The sequence below is a fragment of the Onthophagus taurus genome, chromosome 1 (assembly GCF_036711975.1).
Source record: "Onthophagus taurus isolate NC chromosome 1, IU_Otau_3.0, whole genome shotgun sequence".
NCBI lineage: Eukaryota > Metazoa > Arthropoda > Insecta > Coleoptera > Scarabaeidae > Onthophagus > Onthophagus taurus.
In genome coordinates, this window is record NC_091966.1 from 43,015,207 (window position 1) to 43,027,386 (window position 12,180).

The following is a 12,180-nucleotide window of genomic DNA, read 5'->3' on the forward strand; positions in this document are numbered from 1 at the left end:
CTTTATGTTATTGAGAGTTGGTCTTTATTGCTTATATCAGGAGTACAGTCAGCTATGATTGCAAAATGCTTTGAATTCTTTACGTGGCATAATATTGCGGATTTAACTTGCGATGCCATTAAATCTGTCAATTAATTTTGTATATTTTTGCCACAATAATGGTCAGCCAACTCACCTTTCATTACTAATTTGACATACTCCTTCATGACAGGGTCAAACCTTGCCAAGAATTGTATGAACTCTAGAAATTTCCCTTTATTTTAGGTAAATAATTTATCAGAAGATCCTCTGATAGCCAGATTATTTTCAATTAATATAATCTGTATTAGTCGTTGAAGCACATTTTTCAAGCAAAACTTTTCCTTTGCAATGCTACCCAATGCCTGTACTATTAAGCTATGTTGCATTTTATGTGGGACAGTGCAGGTGCATAATAGTTTCGTAACTATGGTTACTGTATTCATATATTACGAGTTATATGACATTCCCTTATAGTCTTTAAATAAAATGTTTTCATTGAATGGAAATGTGCTGTATAGAAAAGCAATAGTGATATTGATGTAATTCCTGTTCTAGCATCTTCCGCCGATCCGATCTGTTCAAGATATCCTTCTCCAATTTACGATGCCACGGGTTTTGGTATCGTCCTCCACCTCGTCCAAGTATCTTGTCTTGAGTCCCTCCTTTTTGAGTTCCATTATAATCATCAGTTATGATTTTTTTAAGGAGTTGATTTTCAACATTCTTTGGCTTCCCACACCCGCTCCTCCAACATATTCTTGTCATTCTTCGTCACACCGTCCTACACTATGTTTGTTGTCTTTTGAGTTAAGACTCATATCTTACATCCGTTTCGTTACCTAACGATAAGGAGTATAACAAAGTAATTATTTGTAATAAAAGAAAACCAATATAAACAAGCGCTTTATTTGATAATAACCAAAACAGACATTGTGTTTATGTTAATGTAACCTCGTATAATACATTTTTCTGTTAATTTTAATGAGTATCAACAAGTGTTAGTGCGTAAAGTACAGAACATTTAAAAGTTTAATTGCTCACGATGGTTGTTGCAGATTAATTTTAATTTTTCGCTTGTTCCCACCAATGTATTGCTGTACGTTTTTAAATTTATTTAGATTTTTTTTTGTTAATCGAATGTACAAAGATCTTATCTACTAACTTTTTATCAATGTATTTACTAAGATTACTTTTAATGAATTAATTAATTAATAAGTAAAGTGTTAATAACTGTGCTATCACAGGTAAGTACCGAGGCGGTGTAACCCGTATTTTTCTTCGTAATTTTGTGATAACATTATAATATGTAATTAGACATTTAAAAGTGCACCGATAATAGTTATAATATTTAACGTTTTTTTTTTAATTTTATTTTATAACAAGAATTAGCTAAAATACGGTCAGTAGAAAATCAGTCTCATTTATGCAAAGCCTACAATTTATTAATAAATATATTAGTATATTGAAAAATCTCATTTAGCATCTCATTTTTTTAAAATTCCTTTCATTCCGTTTAACATATTTCTTTTTTGAGCATTTGTACGTTATCATTCTTTCCTCAAACAATTTTTATCAAATGATTGTTCGATGATTCCGTGTAATTACTTTTTTATTTCTTTTTAGAATATTACTTGTGCAAATGTAAAACGTTACGTAATTATCGTAATTATCCTTATTTAATATTAATAATTTAAAATGTAATTTAATCCGAATGTCCATTTCCGGTGACCATAACTTTTTTCCAAGCTCGTTCAGTTTCGGGAATCAACAATTCCCCTTTTTTAAAGTTACCATATCGATGATGCCGCGAAGACGACGATGACGGAACGTAATTTACAGAGCTTTGTAATTTTCCGCTGCTACTACTTTTTCGAATTTCTATTTTTGGCTCTCTCGTTTGTAACAAAGGCGACGTTGCTCTCGGCGAATCTTCGCCGCTATTAAAACTATCGCTTGAACTTTTTACGCGTTCTTTCTTCCTTAAACTTTGTTCTATTCTTCTTAAAAATCTAAAAATTGTTTTTAAAAAGTACGCGTTAATTCAGCAAATAAAACAATGAAAATTACCTTATTTGATGGCTAATTGTACGTAGCCTACTTATTTTCTTATGCCTATAAAGGTCTTGGTCAGATTTTGGCAGCATTACACTATGGGCGTCCTTAAAAAGAAAAAAGCAATAATGTTCTATTACTAAAATACGAATTATTAGAAAATAAGCACTAAAATCACACATTTTAAACTTAAAATAAGTCTCTGTTACGCAACTCACTTCAAAATATGCGTAGTACCTGACAAAACAAATATTAGGGGCGAACTACAACGAGCTAGTGAAAGGCAGCAGTTTTATTCAAGATTTTATACAAGATTACGTCATTAAATACTATTGTCAGAAGATTAAAAACTTTTTACAGAAGTCTAAATTCTGTTTAAAACCCCTAAATCTTGTTTGCAGAACATTAGATACGGCTGCCAGAATACTAAAAATTGCTTCTAGAATATTGAATACTGCTAGATAAAGCTAGAAACTGGGCAGAATGTTAAGTACTGCTATCAGAAGACTGAAAAGTCCTTGCAAAACATTGAATAATGATATAGAATACTAGACACTGTTGTAGAACACCAGATACTGCTTATAAAAATTAGATACTGCTTGTAAAATATCAAATACTGCTGCGAGAAGACTAAAAACTATTGGCAGAGTACTGGATATTATTGCAGAAGACTAGACACTGCTAATAAAACAAGACACTGCTTATAAAAACTGTATAGTGTTTGTAGAACATTAGATACAGCTGCCAGATTACTAAAAATTGCTTCTAGAATATTGAATACTGCTAGATAAAGCTAGAAACTGGGCAAAATGTTAAGTACTGCTATCAGAAGACTGAAAAATCCTTGCAAAATATTGAATAATGATATAGAATACTAGATACTGTTGTAAAACACCAGATACTGCTTATAAAAATTAGATACTGCTTGTAAAATATCAAATACTGCTGCGAGAAGACTAAAAACTATTGGCAGAGTACTGGATATTATTGCAGAAGACTAGACACTGCTAATAAAACAAGACACTGCTTATAAAAACTGTATAGTGTTTGTAGAACATTAGATACAGCTGCCAGATTACTAAAAATTGCTTCTAGAATATTGAATACTGCTAGATAAAGCTAGAAACTGGGCAAAATGTTAAGTACTGCTATCAGAAGACTGAAAAATCCTTGCAAAATATTGAATAATGATATAGAATAATAGATACTGTTGTAGAACACCAGATACTGCTTATAAAAATTAGATACTGCTTGTAAAATATCAAATACTGCTGCGAGAAGATTAAAAACTATTGGCAGAGTACTGGATATTATTGCAGAAGACTAGACACTGCTAATAAAACAAGACACTGCTTATAAAAACTGTATAGTGTTTGTAGAACATTAGATACAGCTGCCAGATTACTAAAAATTGCTTCTAGAATATTGAATACTGCTAGATAAAGCTAGAAACTGGGCAAAATGTTAAGTACTGCTATCAGAAGACTGAAAAGTCCTTGCAAAATATTGAATAATGATATAGAATAATAGATACTGTTGTAGAACACCAGATACTGCTTATAAAAATTAGATACTGCTTGTAAAATATCAAATACTGCTGCGAGAAGACTAAAAACTATTGGCAGAGTACTGGATATTATTGCAGAAGACTAGACACTGCTAATAAAACAAGACACTGCTTATAAAAACTGTATAGTGTTTGTAGAACATTAGATACAGCTGCCAGATTACTAAAAATTGCTTCTAGAATATTGAATACTGCTAGATAAAGCTAGAAGCTGGGCAAAATGTTAAGTACTGCTATCAGAAGACTGAAAAGTCCTTGCAAAATATTGAATAATGATATAGAATAATAGATACTGTTGTAGAACACCAGATACTGCTTATAAAAATTAGATACTGCTTGTAAAATATCAAATACTGCTGCGAGAAGACTAAAAACTATTTGCAGAGTACTGGATATTATCGCAGAGGAATAGACACTGCTAATAAAACAAGACATTACTTATAAAAGCTACATATTATTTGTAGAACACCAGATACTGCTGCTAGATTACTAAAAATTGCTTCTACAATATCAAATACTGCTAGATAAAGCTAGAAACTGGGCAGAATGTTAAGTACCGTTATCAGAAGACTGAAAAGTCCTTGCAAAATAGTGAATAACAATATAGAATACTAGATATTGTTATAAAACACCAGATACTGCTTATAAAAATTAGATACTACTTCTAAAACATCAGATACTGCTACGAGAAGACTAAAAACTATTTGCAGAGTACTGGATATTATTGCAGAAGACTAGACACTGATAATAAAACAAGTCACTGCTTATAAAGAATGTATACTATTTGTAGGACATCAGATACAGCTGCCAGATCACTAAAAATTGCTTCTAGAATATTGAATACTGCTAGATAAAGCTAGAAAGTGGGCAGAATGTTAAGTACTGTTATCAGAAGACTGAAAACTCCTTGCAAAATAGTCAATAATGATATAGAATACTAGATACTGTTGTAGAACACCAGATACTGCTTATAAAAATTAGATACTGCTTGTAAAACATCAGGTACTGCTACGAGAATACTAAAAACTATTTGCAGAGTTCTGGATATTATTGCAGAAGACTAGACACTGCTAATAAAACAAGACACTGCTTATAAAAACTGTATACTATTTCTAGGACATTAGATACAGCTGCCAGATTACTAAAAATTGATTCTAGAACATTGAATTCTGCTAGATAAAGCTAGAAACTGGGCAGAATGTTAAGTACTGCTATCAGAAGACTGAAAAGTCTTTGCAAAACATTGAATAATGATATAGAATACTAGATACTGTTGTAGAACACCAGATACTGCTTATAAAAATTAGATACTGCTTGTAAAATATCAAATACTGCTGCGAGAAAACTAAAAACTATTTGCAGAGTACTGGATATTATTGCAGAAGACTAGACACTGCTAATAAAACAAGACACTGCTTATAAAAACTGTATACTGTTTGTAGAACATTAGATACAGCTGCCAGATTACTAAAAATTGCTTCTAGAATATTGAATACTGTTAGATAAAGCTAGAAACTGGGCAGAATGTTAAGTACTGCTATGAGAAGACTGAAAAGTCCTTGTAAAATATTGAATAATGATATAGAATACTAGATCCTGTTGTAGAACACTAGATACTGCTTATAAAAATTAGATACTGCTTGTAAAATATCAAATACTGCTGTGAGAAGACTAAAAACTATTTGCAGCGTACTGGATATTATTGCAGAAGACTAGACACTGCTAATAAAACAAGACACTGCTTATAAAAACTGTATACTATTTCTAGGACATTAGATACAGCTGCCAGATTACTAAAAATTGATTCTAGAACATTGAATTCTGCTAGATAAAGCTAGAAACTGGGCAGAATGTTAAGTACTGCTATCAGAAGACTGAAAAGTCTTTGCAAAACATTGAATAATGATATAGAATACTAGATACTGTTGTAGAACACCAGATACTGCTTATAAAAATTAGATACTGCTTGTAAAATATCAAATACTGCTGCGAGAAAACTAAAAACTATTTGCAGAGTACTGGATATTATTGCAGAAGACTAGACACTGCTAATAAAACAAGACACTGCTTATAAAAACTGTATACTGTTTGTAGAACATTAGATACAGCTGCCAGATTACTAAAAATTGCTTCTAGAATATTGAATACTGTTAGATAAAGCTAGAAACTGGGCAGAATGTTAAGTACTGCTATGAGAAGACTGAAAAGTCCTTGTAAAATATTGAATAATGATATAGAATACTAGATCCTGTTGTAGAACACTAGATACTGCTTATAAAAATTAGATACTGCTTGTAAAATATCAAATACTGCTGTGAGAAGACTAAAAACTATTTGCAGCGTACTGGATATTATTGCAGAAGACTAGACACTGCTAATAAAACAAGACACTGCTTATAAAAACTGTATACTATTTGTAGAACATTAGATACAGCTGTCAGATTACTAAAAATTGCTTCTAGAATATTGAATACTGTTAGATAAAGCTAGAAACTGGGCAGAATGTTAAGTACTGCTATCAGAAGACTGAAAAGTCCTTGCAAAACATTGAATAATGATATAGAATACTAGATACTGTTGTAGAACACCAGATACTGCTTATAAAAATTAGATACTGCTTGTAAAATATCAAATACTGCTGCGAGAAAACTAAAAACTATTTGCAGAGTACTGGATATTATTGCAGAAGACTAGACACTGCTAATAAAACAAGACACTGCTTATAAAAACTGTATACTGTTTGTAGAACATTAGATACAGCTGCCAGATTACTAAAAATTGCTTCTAGAATATTGAATACTGTTAGATAAAGCTAGAAACTGGGCAGAATGTTAAGTACTGCTATCAGAAGACTGAAAAGTCCTTGCAAAACATTGAATAATGATATAGAATACTAGATACTGTTGTAGAACACCAGATACTGCTTATAAAAATTAGATACTGCTTGTAAAATATCAAATACTGCTGCGAGAAAACTAAAAACTATTTGCAGAGTACTCGATATTATTGCAGAAGACTAGACACTGCTAATAAAACAAGACACTGCTTATAAAAACTGTATACTGTTTGTAGAACATTAGATACAGCTGCCAGATTACTAAAAATTGCTTCTAGAATATTGAATACTGTTAGACAAAGCTAGAAACTGGGCAGAATGTTAAGTACTGCTATGAGAAGACTGAAAAGTCCTTGTAAAATATTGAATAATGATATAGAATACTAGATCCTGTTGTAGAACACTAGATACTGCTTATAAAAATTAGATACTGCTTGTAAAATATCAAATACTGCTGTGAGAAGACTAAAAACTATTTGCAGCGTACTGGATATTATTGCAGAAGACTAGACACTGCTAATAAAACAAGACACTGCTTATAAAAACTGTATACTGTTTGTAGAACATTAGATACAGCTGCCAGATTACTAAAAATTGCTTCTAGAATATTGAATACTGTTAGATAAAGCTAGAAACTGGGCAGAATGTTAAGTACTGCTATGAGAAGACTGAAAAGTCCTTGTAAAATATTGAATAATGATATAGAATACTAGATCCTGTTGTAGAACACTAGATACTGCTTATAAAAATTAGATACTGCTTGTAAAATATCAAATACTGCTGTGAGAAGACTAAAAACTATTTGCAGCGTACTGGATATTATTGCAGAAGACTAGACACTGCTAATAAAACAAGACACTGCTTATAAAAACTGTATACTATTTGTAGAACATTAGATACAGCTGTCAGATTACTAAAAATTGCTTCTAGAATATTGAATACTGTTAGATAAAGCTAGAAACTGGGCAGAATGTTAAGTACTGCTATCAGAAGACTGAAAAGTCCTTGCAAAACATTGAATAATGATATAGAATACTAGATACTGTTGTAGAACACCAGATACTGCTTATAAAAATTAGATACTGCTTGTAAAATATCAAATACTGCTGCGAGAAAACTAAAAACTATTTGCAGAGTACTGGATATTATTGCAGAAGACTAGACACTGCTAATAAAACAAGACACTGCTTATAAAAACTGTATACTGTTTGTAGAACATTAGATACAGCTGCCAGATTACTAAAAATTGCTTCTAGAATATTGAATACTGTTAGATAAAGCTAGAAACTGGGCAGAATGTTAAGTACTGCTATCAGAAGACTGAAAAGTCCTTGCAAAACATTGAATAATGATATAGAATACTAGATACTGTTGTAGAACACCAGATACTGCTTATAAAAATTAGATACTGCTTGTAAAATATCAAATACTGCTGCGAGAAAACTAAAAACTATTTGCAGAGTACTCGATATTATTGCAGAAGACTAGACACTGCTAATAAAACAAGACACTGCTTATAAAAACTGTATACTGTTTGTAGAACATTAGATACAGCTGCCAGATTACTAAAAATTGCTTCTAGAATATTGAATACTGTTAGATAAAGCTAGAAACTGGGCAGAATGTTAAGTACTGCTATGAGAAGACTGAAAAGTCCTTGTAAAATATTGAATAATGATATAGAATACTAGATCCTGTTGTAGAACACTAGATACTGCTTATAAAAATTAGATACTGCTTGTAAAATATCAAATACTGCTGTGAGAAGACTAAAAACTATTTGCAGCGTACTGGATATTATTGCAGAAGACTAGACACTGCTAATAAAACAAGACACTGCTTATAAAAACTGTATACTATTTCTAGGACATTAGATACAGCTGCCAGATTACTAAAAATTGATTCTAGAACATTGAATTCTGCTAGATAAAGCTAGAAACTGGGCAGAATGTTAAGTACTGCTATCAGAAGACTGAAAAGTCTTTGCAAAACATTGAATAATGATATAGAATACTAGATACTGTTGTAGAACACCAGATACTGCTTATAAAAATTAGATACTGCTTGTAAAATATCAAATACTGCTGCGAGAAAACTAAAAACTATTTGCAGAGTACTGGATATTATTGCAGAAGACTAGACACTGCTAATAAAACAAGACACTGCTTATAAAAACTGTATACTGTTTGTAGAACATTAGATACAGCTGCCAGATTACTAAAAATTGCTTCTAGAATATTGAATACTGTTAGATAAAGCTAGAAACTGGGCAGAATGTTAAGTACTGCTATCAGAAGACTGAAAAGTCCTTGCAAAACATTGAATAATGATATAGAATACTAGATACTGTTGTAGAACACCAGATACTGCTTATAAAAATTAGATACTGCTTGTAAAATATCAAATACTGCTGCGAGAAAACTAAAAACTATTTGCAGAGTACTGGATATTATTGCAGAAGACTAGACACTGCTAATAAAACAAGACACTGCTTATAAAAACTGTATACTGTTTGTAGAACATTAGATACAGCTGCCAGATTACTAAAAATTGCTTCTAGAATATTGAATACTGTTAGATAAAGCTAGAAACTGGGCAGAATGTTAAGTACTGCTATCAGAAGACTGAAAAGTCCTTGCAAAACATTGAATAATGATATAGAATACTAGATACTGTTGTAGAACACCAGATACTGCTTATAAAAATTAGATACTGCTTGTAAAATATCAAATACTGCTGCGAGAAAACTAAAAACTATTTGCAGAGTACTCGATATTATTGCAGAAGACTAGACACTGCTAATAAAACAAGACACTGCTTATAAAAACTGTATACTGTTTGTAGAACATTAGATACAGCTGCCAGATTACTAAAAATTGCTTCTAGAATATTGAATACTGTTAGATAAAGCTAGAAACTGGGCAGAATGTTAAGTACTGCTATGAGAAGACTGAAAAGTCCTTGTAAAATATTGAATAATGATATAGAATACTAGATCCTGTTGTAGAACACTAGATACTGCTTATAAAAATTAGATACTGCTTGTAAAATATCAAATACTGCTGTGAGAAGACTAAAAACTATTTGCAGCGTACTGGATATTATTGCAGAAGACTAGACACTGCTAATAAAACAAGACACTGCTTATAAAAACTGTATACTGTTTGTAGAACATTAGATACAGCTGCCAGATTACTAAAAATTGCTTCTAGAATATTGAATACTGTTAGATAAAGCTAGAAACTGGGCAGAATGTTAAGTACTGCTATCAGAAGACTGAAAAGTCCTTGCAAAACATTGAATAATGATATAGAATACTAGATACTGTTGTAGAACACCAGATACTGCTTATAAAAATTAGATACTGCTTGTAAAATATCAAATACTGCTGCGAGAAAACTAAAAACTATTTGCAGAGTACTCGATATTATTGCAGAAGACTAGACACTGCTAATAAAACAAGACACTGCTTATAAAAACTGTATACTGTTTGTAGAACATTAGATACAGCTGCCAGATTACTAAAAATTGCTTCTAGAATATTGAATACTGTTAGATAAAGCTAGAAACTGGGCAGAATGTTAAGTACTGCTATGAGAAGACTGAAAAGTCCTTGTAAAATATTGAATAATGATATAGAATACTAGATCCTGTTGTAGAACACTAGATACTGCTTATAAAAATTAGATACTGCTTGTAAAATATCAAATACTGCTGTGAGAAGACTAAAAACTATTTGCAGCGTACTGGATATTATTGCAGAAGACTAGACACTGCTAATAAAACAAGACACTGCTTATAAAAACTGTATACTATTTGTAGAACATTAGATACAGCTGTCAGATTACTAAAAATTGCTTCTAGAATATTGAATACTGTTAGATAAAGCTAGAAACTGGGCAGAATGTTAAGTACTGCTGTCACAAGACTGAAGAGTACTTACAAAATGTTGAATAATGATCTAGAATACTAGATACTGTTGTAGAACACCAGATGCTGCTTATAAAAATTAGATGCTACTTGTAAAACATCAGATACTGCTGCGAGAAGACTAAAAACTATTTGCAGAGTACTGGATATTATCGCAGAAGACTAGACACTGCTTATAAAAACTACATACTATTTGTAGAACACTAGTTACTGCGATCAGAAGATTAAAAACTGTTTACAGAAGTATTTTTAAGTTAATTATATTTTTAAGTTCGGGTTTAGCCCTGTGTCTTCAGACGATGAATGTTAAGTAAGGTTAGTTTTGTTTACAAACATTAATTATACCATGAAGTATTCTTTGGCAATTAGTAATGGCAATTATAGCGTGAAGTTTTCTTTTGTAATGTCAATTATAGCGTGAAGGAATGTTAGGTAAGGTTAGTTTTGTTTACAAACATTAATTATACCATGAAGTTTTCTTTGGCAATTAGTAATGGCAATTATAGCGTGAAGTTTTCTTTTGTAATGTCAATTATAGCGTGAAGGAATGTTAGGTAAGGTTAGTTTTGTTTACAAACATTAATTATACCATGAAGTTTTCTTTAGCAATTAGTAATGGCAATTATAGCGTGAAGTTTTCTTTTGTAATGTCAATTATAGCGTGAAGGAATGTTAGGTAAGGTTAGTTTTGTTTACAAACATTAATTATACCATGAAGTTTTCTTTGGAAATTAGTAATGGCAATTATAGCGTGAAGTTTTGTTTTGTAATGTCAATTATAGCGTGAAGGAATGTTCGGTAAGGTTAGTTTTGTTTACAAACATTAATTATACCATGAAGTTTTCTTTGGCAATTAGTAATGGCAATTATAGCGTGAAGTTTTCTTTTGTAATGTCAATTATAGCGTGAAGGAATGTGAGGTAAGGTTAGTTTTGTTTACAAACATTAATTATACCATGAAGTATTCTTTGGAAATTAGTAATGGCAATTATAGCGTGAAGTTTTCTTTTGTAATGTCAATTATAGCGTGAAGGAATGTTCGGTAAGGTTAGTTTTGTTTACAAACATTAATTATACCATGAAGTTTTCTTTGGCAATTAGTAATGGCAATTATAACGTAAAAGACATACATCCGTCGACAATCAAGTGGTGTATAGCCATGTTGAAAAGTCGGCAGATCACAGCCAGTCTGGGAGGCGAGTCGCTGACTATAAAGGCGCTAAGAGGATGTCCCCAAGGGGGAGTGCTATCACCTCTATTATGTTGCCTGGTAGTTGATGACTTGATGGATTTAAGATACAAGGGTATGCTGATGACCTGGTAATCACAATCCGAGGTAAATATGATTCAATCATAACTCAGCTAATGCAGAAAGCCCTACTACTCACCAGTACTTGGTGCAGAAGCAATGGGCTCAGCATCAATCCCAATAAAATCGAAATAGTCCCTTTCACTCGGAGAAGGAAGCTACAAATAAAAGCACCCTCCATTGAAAGCAGAACTATTAACCTCAAAATAGAAACTAAATACCTAGGGGTAATACTTGACAGTAAACTAAACTGGAACTCACACTTAGATAAGGTGAGGAAAAAGGCCATCATGGCAAACCAGATCTGCCGCAGGCTCCTAGTAAGGAACTGGGGTCTCAAATCACGAATGGCTTGTATAATCAGACCCATGGTCGCCTACGCCTCATTGGTTTGGTGGCCAAAAACAAAACATAAGACAGCTCAACAACAGCTGGCACAAATCCAGCGGTTAGCATGTCTTAACA

The 12,180-nt window shown here is 32.0% G+C and overlaps 1 protein-coding gene across 4 annotated transcripts in view; it reads right to left on the reverse strand.

Moving 5' to 3' along the window:
- Positions 1 to 911: 911 nt before the first annotated feature.
- LOC111420701 (uncharacterized) overlaps positions 912 to 12,180 on the reverse strand; it is a 135,537-nt gene continuing 124,268 nt past the window's right edge. For all 4 annotated transcript variants that reach the window (XM_071201397.1, XM_071201396.1, XM_071201399.1 and 1 more), the window contains 2 exons: positions 2,089 to 2,180; positions 912 to 2,030 (listed from right to left, as the gene is read on the reverse strand). In XM_071201397.1, coding sequence (XP_071057498.1) covers positions 1,724 to 2,030; positions 2,089 to 2,180 — 399 coding nt within the window. In that variant the 3' untranslated portion in view covers positions 912 to 1,723. The remainder of the gene's footprint in view (positions 2,031 to 2,088; positions 2,181 to 12,180) is intronic.